At 39.7% G+C, this 13,249-nt stretch overlaps 2 protein-coding genes across 2 annotated transcripts; both read right to left on the bottom strand.

Moving 5' to 3' along the window:
- Nucleotides 1-2,725: 2,725 nt before the first annotated feature.
- On the bottom strand, nt 2,726-3,479 carry LOC143005287 (gamma-crystallin M3-like). The gene is made up of 3 exons (XM_076156600.1): nt 3,441-3,479; nt 3,097-3,339; nt 2,726-3,001 (listed from the first exon to the last, which is right to left on the bottom strand). The coding sequence occupies exons 1-3, from the start codon at nt 3,468-3,470 to the stop codon at nt 2,726-2,728; spliced, it is 549 nt and encodes a 182-aa protein (XP_076012715.1). The 5' UTR covers nt 3,471-3,479.
- Nucleotides 3,480-6,875: 3,396 nt separating this feature from the next.
- LOC143005721 (gamma-crystallin M3-like) lies at nt 6,876-7,614 on the bottom strand. The gene is made up of 3 exons (XM_076157081.1): nt 7,582-7,614; nt 7,244-7,486; nt 6,876-7,154 (listed from the first exon to the last, which is right to left on the bottom strand). The coding sequence occupies exons 1-3, from the start codon at nt 7,612-7,614 to the stop codon at nt 6,876-6,878; spliced, it is 555 nt and encodes a 184-aa protein (XP_076013196.1).
- Nucleotides 7,615-13,249: the final 5,635 nt, after the last annotated feature.

The following is a 13,249-nucleotide window of genomic DNA, read 5'->3' as shown; positions in this document are numbered from 1 at the left end:
GATCTTCTCTTGCTGTTTGGCATTTATCCTCAATATCTTGGTCTTCTCCAATTTATCTTGAGCCCTACACGCCTGGCTTCGTCATCCAATTTTGCTGTCTTCTCCTGGATATGCTGTTTAGTAGAGGAAAATAAGGCTATGTCGTCAGCAAAATCTAAGTCATCAAGCTTGGTTGTGAACTTCTATCTTATACCATTTTCACCTAGACCAACTGTTCTTCTAAATATCCAGTCCATGACCATCAAGAACAAAAACATAGTGCAACCTTGTTTGACTCCAGTCTTGATGCCAAACCAATCGCCAGTTTCACCCTGCTCTTTACCAGTACACTGGAAATCTTCATAGCTTCACGATTCGTACAATCTTCTCTGGAATTCCATACTTCTGCATGATGACCCACAAGCTTGAACTTGGTGAACAGAATCAAAGGCCTTCTCAAAGTCTATGAAATTTGCATACAGGGTTGCTTGCCATTCATTAACCTGTTCTATGATATTCCTCAGTATAAAGACTTGTTAGAGGGAGGAGTCAGGGATTTCCAATGCAGAAGCATGCGGCATCTAGCAAGCAGAGAGGTTTACAATTGCTAAACACAATTGCAGGACACAATTGCAGGATATTTTTGTTTTTCATTCATTGATATACACATTTAGATATTGCACATCCGTCTGTCACAGCGATAACAAATGTAATCTGATCTGGGTCAAATTTGACAGGCTGATAAGACATGTTGTGTCTCAAAGTTCATTTATTGTACATCATTTATTTCTTTTTCCCCAAATATTTTCATAGAGGACAACATTGCATGACATAACAATGAGCATGCAGTTATTGATTATTTTTGTATGTAAGTATAGAAAATAAAATAAAATAATAATGCTAAGTAATATGTAGTCGTACACGTGAAGACAGAAGAAAAAGGAAACAAAATAACCAGATCTGATGACGTCACTCTGACCATGCTAGTGTAGATGTTATCATTTTCCATTCAAGAGTGTATTTATTGAAAAGCGGCAGGTAATTTAATTGACTAATTTGTGAGGAAATGTATCAAACCCAATTCTATTCAATTAAGACAATTCAATCAAATCAATCTCATATAGTGAACTCTCTGTGACATTGATCCCTTTATTCTCTGCTTTAAAGAAATTTACACAGACCATTGCTAATAAGTAAATGATTATTACTAAGTAAATAGACAACTGAATAGGCAACTGAATGAATGCAAAATGAAATGTAGGTGTAGACACATCAACACATGAAATGGAAATGTAAAAAAATGTACAACCGAGGTGCTGTATAGAGGAGAGAGGCAAGCAAAGGGATGCATGTGTAGGGAACAATTGGCAAGAATAACATAATTGCACAAGTGTTCTTGGTCTTACTGACATAATTTGATCACATATCATATCCGCTTTCCAAAAATGGAAATTATTTTGGAATCCTTAGTATTCTTGATTAGGTAAATGTCTAAAGAGGTAGTAGTAAGGGTAGTAAGGGAGGCAGTAGCTCAGTGGGTAGAGCTTCCGCTTGGGAACCGGAGGGTTGCCGGTTCGAGCCCCTGCCGAGGTGCCCCTGAGCAAGGCACCGAACCCTCAGTTGCTCCCCCCTCTGCGAAGGGTGGTAATGTAATGTAAGTCACTTTGGATAAAAGCGTCTGCCATGTAATGTGTTGTAAAGCATATGCCACACCTCTTAGCATATGCATTATCACATTCTGGTGACGCTCAGTCTGAGTCACTAGTTTCTTTCTTCTAGAATGATGTTTAACAGACCCTGTATTAAAGTCAATGTAGTCTGTGCAGAAAATGAAAAAAATCTTTCCTTTGTTTTCTTTATATTCCATAGTGGAATTGGGTCTCCTACAATAGGCACAACCTGAACTGGGATTTAAGCCTGGAGAGCAGAGATTTTATTTATAATACTAGTAAGTGTATTACTACAATAAACATAATGATATATACATAAAAATGATGTTCTTATGTTGAACACATTTCATTCCCGTGTCTTTTATTTTCACAGCATTTTCCCATTTTTTAATAACACCATAATGACAATATATCATAGCAAAGGCACAAGGTTAATTGCCAAGTCCAGCCCCCCTATTTGAATGGATACATTTTTAATTGAATCATTTTTGAGCAGAAACTGGGACAAATTCATACTTATGTCATGGTCAAACAGGGTTATGGAGCTGCATTAATACTATAGGTTTATCAACTGTACATCTTTATGTGCATAAATTTGTATCTAGTTGTAATTTTCCACATTTGTAATCTTCCTGTTGGACAGTTTTATGATGAATACATTTTACTTTTTTAGGTAAAAACCCATGCGTATTTCAATAAACGAACATGACATTTTTATACTTTTCTATCAATAACTTTCCCCAGGAGTCATAGAACTCGTCAATCAAATCAGTTTTTCTGTCATTCAGCTATAGAACCACGGTATGAACAAAGATGTGCTTTGGATCATGAATTGTTGCTGATGTCCTTACTATACCGAGCAGTGTTTAAGGCGGTGTTGGTGAGCGAATTGTTTTATTGATTAGATTGTGAGCGTGGCTGTGTCAGTGGGTGTAAATAGTGTTTATGATTGATGGATGGTCCTACTCTGTCTCATCCATAGGATCATTGTATGTCTTTGTATAAGTTTCAAAGAAGAGAAAAGTCAGCACTCAACCTTTTGAATTATCTGTATTTTTTATTTTAATTTGAAATACCTAACACATATCCATGACGCGCTTCATGCTCATGAACCTTGAGCTTCCCATTCCCATGTCCCTGAAGTTCCTGTACTCTCCGGGCCTCACGTACATCATCCTGCCTCTGTAGTTGGGCTGCTCGTACATCAGCCAGTGACCGTCCATCACATTACAGGACATGCAGTCAGACATGCGGTAGCGGTCCATGACGTTGTCACAGTCGTCCATCATCTCGTGCATCTGACCTCCAAAGTTCTCCCTCTCGTAGATCTTCATCCTGAACTGGCCTCTGTACTGTTGAGAGAAAATAAAACAAAGTTTGCAAAATTAAAAACACATCTTTACTCTTGCAGAGGTTTCAACTGTGACAGAAGCTGTTTTAAACTTACCATGGGGATCATACGACAAGACCTGATAGGACCGCTCCATCCCATCATGCTCATGTAATCAGGATACTCGCCCCTCCTCATGAAATACTGGTTTCCCATGTAGTTGGTACGATCGTAGACCATGAAGCAGCCATTCTCCACCCTGCAGGAGTGGCACTTGTTCAGGTAGGAGGACATGTCAGAGCAGTCGCTCATGCACTCATAGGAGCGACCCTGGAAGTTCCTCTCCTCGTAGAAGATAATCTGAAATATAATGTTCACCCAACATCACATTTTAAGTTTATAGCAATATGACCATAGTTTAATTGTATTCTGAACAAACTGCAAATATTTAGGTATATTACCTTTCCCATGCTCATGTCAGTGGTGGTCATTTTTGTAGATGAGCTGCTGCTGCTATTACTGCTACTCCTGCACTGCTGTCTGACAGAGATTTACCTTTGCTTTTATACCTGACCAATCCCCAAAGAATCCATGAGCCCCCATTGTGTAAACCCCTGACCCAGCAACATGATGCAGTGGCTTGTAGAGGCCTGTGTTACTGTGTTGTGTGTTCCACGTGACTAAGGTTGCAGGAGTTTATTTTTTTTTCTCTCTCTTTTTAACAAGGTAACACAATTGTGCTTAGCCAGAGGCAGCACGCTATTTACAAAATAACATACACTTACTGAACGTATACTTTTTCATGGTTTTCCATTCTGTTTCATGGTTTTTAACAGTGCTTAACAGTGAATCAGCAATATCCCAACAAAATGGAAATGAAAAAATGCAGAGAAAAGCACAAGAAAGCAGGAACCAGTATCTATCTGTGTTAAATGTTCATATTTTTAGTAAAAAAAACGTTTTAAAAAAGTTAAACGAAATAAAATATGTACTAAATTGATAGATTTTACAGTTGTATTAATAATTACTCTTTGATAAATCCATCATGTTTTCTTGGACACATTACCTTACCCAAATTAATTTCATTTTCATGATTACAATGCAACGTTCTATGTGGCGATGTGGATGCTGTGAAGGAATAATGATATTAAATGTATGGTCTCTGTTTCATTTCAACATGACTAGACTCTTACACTGGATCACACAGTAAATCTATGCCATGTTACTAAATTTAATGCTACTGTGCAATGATTTAGTTGGGTTTAAGAAAATGTTCATCTGTTTTTCCACTTTTGTTTTAATATGACCAAAGACAAGATTACTAATATCATTACCTGGCAAATCTACCTTTGGTGACTAATAAAGAAACCTTGAACCTCAATTAAGCAAAAGGTTTGAACAACTTTGGAACTGCAGTGTTTTAGTTACTGACCACATTTTGCTATTGTTGCTAAGAGATCAGAATGCCTGTGTGAGATGTGTCCGTGTAGCCCAGTGTTTCCCAAAGTTTTTCTGCAGGGCCCCACTTTTATAGACCAGAATTGTCTACAATATCGGTATATAACGAGAAGAAGTATAGCCTCTTTCATTTACCTGAGGTGATACTTATTCATATCCCTCCTTTTCCGATCCCACACCGCACCCTCCTGCAATAGCTCTGCGCCCCCAGGAGGCACCCTACTTTGGGAACCACTGGTGAAGCCAATTATGCTTTCATCTAACATAATAATTTTACAATGCACCCACAAGCTTGTATTTACTGTTAGCTGTGCATAGTTCAGAACCAAAGTGGTACTCATTTCTAGTCTGACTGTCGTGTTCAGAATACTTCATCAGGCTGGCAAGACGGACTTCAAGTTGAGAGAGATCTCACTTAAGCTGTTTATTAAGCAAAAGCGGTTTAAGTTGTGATACAGAGCAAAACTCAGGTGAGGTCTCATGGTCTCAGCCGAGGTCTCAATGAGTTTCAGTGGTCCACAGACAACCCAGTCCTTTTTACACCTCCACTAAATGAGCCCAGAACTCAGGATTTTCATACAATATAAACTGTTCAAATGTGGGTGTGTTTCTTCCTTTGTGTTGGTTTCTGGTTGGTGGTCCCCTCCTCTTGGCACATCCGTCTTCATACATCCTGTGCATTGTAGATGATATGATAGTGGCGTCTTCCCCATATTGATTCAATCCCCACTTCTCCGAATGATCCCCGTCCAATGATCACATCATGCAATATCCTCGATGTACCACATGTGATGCCTTCAGTCTCTTGATTCACTCATTGATCCTGAAAACCTCTAAACTTGATGTAGCTGTCCTTTGATAGATGTTCCACTCAACAACACAGTGCTCTGAATTGTCTTGCATTGCCCACTCATGTGAACTGACTCAACATGTGAACTTCCAACCTCCCCGCTATGGACAGAAGAAGAATCTGATCTTGTCAGAATCTCTCTCTGTCTGTGTCAGCAGGCTTCTCTGTATCATAGTTTACCCTTATACATAGATTACATTACACAATTCTTAATGACAAGCACAGTTAAATGACATGAATATGATCAAACTCATCATTGACTTAGTTCTGAATGATTACTGTGATTTAGATGTGCTGTATATAACCAACACGTTTTTTGGTCAGTCTTTAAGAGTACAGGAGGAGAAGCCTTACAGTCTGTAAACAGACTTCTTCATTATTAGCTGTAGACAAGTGATTCCTGTTAATATTGACGGTAACATTAGTAACTAGGGGTGTATAGACTCGCCATGGCTACATTACTGACACACAAACTCCAAATATAGTTCAAATATACACAACACAACCAGAGTAAGTTAATTGCTGTTGTAGAGTGGAGTGTCACTTGAGATCCTTCCAGATTTGAAATCACCTCTTGATTAACAATTAGCCATTAACCAGTCATTAATATTGTGACTGAGCTGTGTGCTAACTACCAGATGGTAAAGTAGTACATGAGTTCAGTTTATTTAAGCACCTCTCAAAACATTCAACCTAAAGATGAAAGTACAAAGATGGGGGTGCAGAAGATCTTAATGCTGCTTTTGTTCTTTGTGTGAGAAAGAAGTACAGACGACTGTTTCAAGGATTGTCGATTTTGTGAGAACAAGAAGAGAAGCAAACCAGGTTATTTTTGTCTGACGACTATCTTACGACGCAGATGCTATTTTTCTCTCAGCCCTAAAGTTTCAAAGGTCCCAAACACATCACAGCCACTAAACTCGTGTTACATTTAGATCTGGGTTTCTGGATTTATGATATGACTAGGTGGCCATTTTGCAATTACAAAGTTTTAATGTTTTTCTATTGTGTATTGTAGGTATTTGCCAATTTCCTTTACTGCAGTATTCTTATTTTTGTGGGTATGTACCTTTAAATTATATAAAAATATTGAGTTTTTCATGTCATGGCTCCAGGTAAGTGTGAGACATTATTTCATAGCTCTTTCGAAATGTATTATTCTTTTAAAATAATTTAATTGATAACCCTTTTATTTTTCATTTCGCCAAAAAACTACAACAGGATGACAAAACTGCTGAGCATGTTAATGAATGTTTTAATAGCAGAGAAATTTTATAATAAGTAAGTCAGTGGATTGTTCTTTCATCTGTGCTTTCCTCGGTTTGAACCTGGTTTAGGTCTTTGTGTGTGAATGTCCTCTAGGAGCTCCAGTGTCTTCCAAAAACATGTACTAGGTGACATTGTGTATACGTGTGACTCTGACTCTAATGGTTTTGTCTGCGTATACTGTGTTTAATGTGTTGCCTTGTTATAGACTAGCGGCTTTTCCTTGTTGTACAACTTTCTGTAAATTCAAACAAACAAAAATGATTGAAGGGATTTTTTTATTCAGCAGAATTCACAATTTTTCTGAATATTTCATTAACATTTAGTAGCAAGAGTCCATGATGCGCTTCATGCTCATGAACCTCATGCCACTCATGCCAAAGTTCTGGAAGTTCCTGTACTCTCCGGGCCTCAGGTACATCATCCTGCCTCTGTAGTTGGGCTGCTCGTACATCAGCCAGTGACCGTCCATCACATTACAGGACATGCAGTCAGACATGCGGTAGCGGTCCATGATGTTGTCACAGTCGTCCATCATCTCATGCATCTGACCTCCAAAGTTCTCCCTCTCATAGATCCTCATCCTGTAGGATCCTCTGTGCTGTAACATTCAACACATTCAAAATTAAACACAAGTTTTTACAGGTCTGGAGTTGCTTTAAAGCATCTGGGAAATCCTACAGTGCTTACCATGGGGATCATGCGGCAGGACTTGATGCTGTCTCTCATTCCCATCATGCTCATGTAGTCGGAATACTCGCCCCTCCTCATGAAATACTGGTTTCCCATGTAGTTGGAGCGGTCGTAGACCATGAAGCAGCCACTCTCAACCCTGCAGGAGTGGCACCTGTTCAGGTAGGAGGACATGTCAGAGCAGTCGCTCATGCACTCATAGGAGCGACCCTGGAAGTTCTTCTCCTCGTAGAAGATGATCTGAGACAAAGAAGTACAATGGTTAAACATATTTAGATAAAGACTGGGATGACAATATTGATGTCATGTTTTTCTGATTCTTATTTTAAAAGCACCTTGCCCATCATGCTCATGCCAGTGTTGCTCATGTTGACTGATGTTCCTACCTGTTTCAAACCTGTCTTTTTATACCTGACCATATGTAAAGAAGCAATTGTCCCTCTGAGAAAAGCCCTTATTTAGCAAATGACTATTGAGGCCTAAAGAATGCAGAGGTTACTGGGTAATTCCAGTGTTTAGAAAGTCTTTTTCTCTCATAGACAGCATTTCCAATAGTGCTTGTAATGTCTGAATAGGTTGCCCTGTTGTATGAGAAGAACTGTGTGACCTATATGTTCCATATTTGTCTGTTTCACTCGAGCCAAATTGTTTAATATATGCTTTATAGCTTTGTCTTAGAAAATGAGAACCTGATAAGCGTTAACACTTAATTATTTAAGGACTATTGAGTTTTTGGATGTGACAGTATAGATTTGACAATGTTCAGCAGCCCATTGCTCTGTGTTGTGTGAGCTTTGTGACATTGTAAACGTGATTTTTTTAACCTTATGAGTAGAAGCTAACAAGTGAGTAGTAGCTGAATGGTCAAGGTAAAATATTAGAACTAAACTTGTGAAACAAATTAACAAGAATATAGATACCGATAACAATTCGACTAAGAGGCACTTATTGGAGATTTATTTTAATAACTTTCTACAACAAATTTATTGTTTTTGATGCCACTGGTACATGCATTCACACACTGGGAATGGAGGCATGACAGTTTTTGCTATATTAACTAAAAAAGTCTTTCTCTGGTTCTAATTGTGTCTGTCAGTCTCAAAGCAGGCCCCAGTCTGATGTAGCTATAAATAATAAATTATGCCCAGCTCTTAATCACATCATCATTTATACAGGCTATGAATTACACCCAAACTAACAATTAAATACTGTAAGATATAATGTACAATGTACAGTATACTTCTAGGGCTGGGGCGAGGCGTCAACATAATCAACGTAAACGATAACGTAATTATGCTGATTTGCATTAATGTGCGTTGTCAAGACGACCTTTGTATCCCCACCCATGAAACATGATATATTAGGATTATCAACATGTCGAACGCGTTTCTGTTTGTACATGTTTAAAGTAATTTCTGCACCATAATAACGTCATGTTACATCATGCGTTATTTTTGCATTTTAGATTTTCTGTTGACTTTAACAGCCATGCATGAGTGAGCTGAATGCCGAACAATGTTCTTACTCTGGACACACAGAGACCTGTGGCTTAAAAGAGACAGAAAAGGAGAAAGGAAGAGGGAGTGTGTGGCTATGTGCTTGGCTGTTGTAATGGAGATATCAGTCAGATTGCAAGTTACAGTTATTCCTGTGTTATTTAAACTGCAGAAATTGTACTGCAAGATGATTTTATGGTGGGCTGCCAAACTTGAGGTTGCACAATTATTCCTGCTGAAAGTGATTTGAATACTACATTGTCTCATTTATTTTTGTTGTTGGATTGCTAATTGCAGAATGCACTCCACCACTTTTACTTGAATTGATAAAGCAATGTGTTGGATTTTGAGATTGTCAGTGTAGGTAATATCACTTTTATCAAATATTGCTATCAAATAAAATAAAAATAATAATAACTTTAATAAAAATTAAATTTCTCAGGGAACCACCCCTTGTTAAAAGGAGAAAACATAGCGGATAACTGACCTAAGCCTCAAGGATTCACCATACATTTTGACTATCTTAATTTTTCAATTAAAATGATCAAATTAATTAATTACTTAAATAGCAACAAATTAAGGATTAGTTTATGCACTCGATATCAGTCTGGAAGGAGTGAGGTCTTGACGTGGCAGCGGTTGGATCAAACATCATTCAAAACAAATAAAACCAGACACTTCTGTTATAATATGATCAGATCAACTCACAATCATAACTATGAGTCACCACCATGAATGTAATTAAACAGGATAATACAAACAATAACAGGAAGTTCATATAAAAAGGGATTCAATCACAAGGTAATTCAATAAGTAAGTGTGCTCCTATCTATGGTTCCAATTACATAATTAAGTTCGCAGACGACACCACGGTGATTGGCCTGACCAGAGGCGACGATGAAACGGCCTACAGGGAGGAAGTACCGCACATCTCCGATGATCTCACCTGGTCCATAAACTCCTCCACCCTGGTTAAAAAGGCGCAACAGCGCCTCTACTTTCTTCGGAGCCTTAAGAAAGCTAAACTTTGTCCTAGGATCCTGGTGAACTTTTACACCTGTACCATTGAGAGCATTCTCACAAACTGTATCACAGTATGGTATGGCAACTGCTCCACATCAGACCGGAAAGCACTCCAGCGGGTGGTGAAAACAGCCCAAAGGATCACCGGTACACAACTGGACAGCATCGAACAGATCTACCGTCGACGCTGTCTGGGCAAAACCAGGAACATTATAAAAGACTCATCCCACCCCAATAATAAACTTTTCACCCTCCTCCAATCCAACAGGCGTTACAGAAGCCTCCGCTCTCGCACCAGCAGGCTCAGGAAGAGTTCCTTTCAGGCGGTTGTAGTGATAACGAATAACCATTAGATGGCAACAGTAACAACAATGACTAACGCGTGTGTTAATTAGACTAGAAGAAGTAGACCGTAGTAGCTGCTGTACGTTGTTGTATGTACCTGCCACGTTCCTGAGTAAAGACACGTTATTGTAGAACCCAAGTTTCTTTATTTACAATTAGAAACATTACATGGTACCAGGAGTGGTTCAAAATCACACGTTATGGAAAGTTTGAAGACGCCTGACGTTGTGAATTGGACTGGAAATGTCGACTGGGAATGGAGGACGATCAAGCAACGTTTCACGCTCTACCTGCAGGCCCTCGGGCTGGATGACAAGCCGGATGCGCGAAAAATAGCGCTTCTGCTAACCGTCGCCGGACCTCAAGCAGTGGAGGTATTTAACACTTTTGTGTATGCTGACGGGGAGGACAAGGAAAAGTTTGACACAGTTGTGCACAAGTTTGATGAGCACTCCTCACCGAAGAAAAACGAGACGTTTGAACGTTACGTGTTCCGTGCGCGCATGCAGCAGCCTGGTGAGAGCTTTGATGTTTTTCTGACAGACTTGAAACTGAAAGCTAAAACCTGCAACTTTGGTGTTTTGCAAGAATCCCTGATTAGAGACCAAGTTGTGTGTGGAATAAATGATAAAAAATTGAGGGAACGGTTGCTAAGAGAGACTGAGCTGACCTTAGCTGGAGCTGTGAACATATGCCACGCCAGTAAAATAGCTCAGCATCATGCTAAAACCTTCAGTGAAGGTGCGAGGGACTCTGAAAAGCACAATGCAGCCGTAGCCACAGTGTCTGCAGGGTCACAAAAACAGAAAAAATGGCAGATCCAACGATCAAGAGCCACTGAGACTTTTAATTGTAAAAGATGTGGAACTAGGCATGCACCAAAGCAATGTCCAGCATATGGAAAAGTGTGTAACAAATGCAAAGGACAGAATCACTTCGCAAAGCAATGTTTCTCCAAAGGAAAACAAAACATCAAGAACAATGACGGCAGCGGAATGCAGATATGCACAAATTGAAAAAGAGTGTTTAGGACTGGTGTTTGGATTTGGGAAGTTCCATAGCTATGTGTATGGACTTCCAACATTTGTGGCAGAGACAGACCACAAGCCGCTAATAGCCATCATCAAGAAAAACCTCAGTGAGATGTCACCACGCATTCAGAGACTGATGATGAAGCTACAGCGCTATGATTTCAACCTGATCTACACTCCGGGCAAGCACATTATCCTTGCGGATGCACTGTCCAGGGCGACAACACTGAACGAAGCTCACAGCGAGAGCTCTTCAGAGACTGATGTGAGTCTTCATGTGAACTTGATAAGAGAGTCACTACCTGTGACAGATAAAAAATTCAAACAGATTGTAGCCGAAACAGTGAAAGACACAGTTTTGCAAAGAGTAATCAAAAACCTACAGGAGGGTTGGCCGAGAAATGACTGTCAACAATATTACAACATCAGGGCAGATTTCTGTGTTGTAAATGGTCTTTTGCTCAGAAAAACTGCATTGTCATTCCTCAAACAATGAGACCAGAGATGCTGAAAAGACTACACGAGGGACACCTCGGTATGGAAAAATGCAAGAGAAGGGCCTGAACAGCTTTTTAGTGGTCAGGAATCAATGCTGACATTGACAAGATGGTTTCAAGTTGTGGAACATGTCTGAAACATCAAGCGAAACAACCAAAGGAGCCTATGGCAGTCAGGGAGCAGCCTCAGCATCCTTGGCAGAAGGTTGGTACTGACTTGTTTCACTGGGATGGACAAAACTACCTGCTGCTGATTGACTATTTTTCAAACTACCCTGAAATGGCACTCCTCCCGAGCATGACAGCAACATGTGTCATATGACAGATGAAGTCAGTCTTTGCAAGACATGGGATACCAGAGACTGTTGACAGTGATAATGGTCCATGTTACAGTTGCAACGTGTTCCAGAGATTTGCAGATGAATACGACTTTCAACATGTGACGTCAAGCCCTCTTTACCCTCAGTCCAATGGTAAAGCAGAAAAAGGTGTACACGTTGTTAAACAATTGCTGAGGAAGGCGAAAGACAGTAACTCAGACCCATACTTGGCGCTTTTAGGTTATAGAGCTGCACCACTGGAACATGGACTGTCTCCTGCTGAACTTCTAATGGGACGAAGGCTATGCACCACCCTGCCTCATTCCGTTGACCTGGAGAAGCACAAAGAAGTGAGACAGAAACAAAAACATTTGCAAAGGAGACAGAAAACCAACTACGACAAGTCCTCAAGGAGCCTTACGCCACTTGCAAGAAATAAGACAATGAGAGTGGAGGATTTCAACATATGGAGTAAAAAGGCAACTGTCTTGGATGAAGTGGGTCCAAGGTCTTACACTGTAAGGCGGGAGATGGCCAAATATTGAGGAGGAATCGTAGAAGTCTGCTGAAAACAAAAGAGACACTTCCAGAGCAACAACCACAGGACATTCCAACCTGCACTACATCGGTTGAACCAGCAGTGCCGGATGACAGCGGAACAGATGAACAGACGCAGTCAGCATCAGTGCCTGTGTTGAGAAGATCCACACGTCACATCAAAGTCCCTGAGCGACTCAACCTATAACGTTATGACCTTAAAAGTATTGTTTAAAGAGGAAGAAGAAGAAGAAAAAAAAAGAAAAATATTTAGTTGATATTGTTGTTGTTGTTGTTATTCTTAGATGTGATAATTTGGTGGAATAAAAACATCTATCTATAGGGGTTGTGTTAAAAAAACAAAATAGACAAAACAGTGTTTATGTCTTAGGAATGTAAGAAATGTTTACTTTGTTTAAAATATTAATATAAACAATTTGTTTTGCAGCAGAAGTTGGTTAAAATGCATATATGTGGAATAATTGTGCACTGTTGACTGCTCAAAGAGAGGGGATGTAGTGATAACGAATATCACTACATCCCGTTGTTGTACATGTACGTTGTTGTATGTACCTGCCACGTTCCTGAGTAAAGACACGTTATTGTAGAACCCAAGTTTCTTTATTTACAATTAGAAACATTACAGCGGTGACCCTGTTGAACTCGACTCCATCCCCCACTCAACTCCATCCTCCCACTATAAATCATCTTTCACTCCACTGCCATTTGCACAACGTTCTGTTTTGCACTGATC

Source organism: Genypterus blacodes, unplaced genomic scaffold, assembly GCF_046128005.1.
Source record: "Genypterus blacodes isolate CSIRO-AG114 ecotype Tasmania unplaced genomic scaffold, CSIRO-AGI_Gbla_v1 ptg000008l_1, whole genome shotgun sequence".
Lineage (NCBI taxonomy): Eukaryota > Metazoa > Chordata > Actinopteri > Ophidiiformes > Ophidiidae > Genypterus > Genypterus blacodes.
This window is presented reverse-complemented; position numbering and strand designations above follow the sequence as displayed.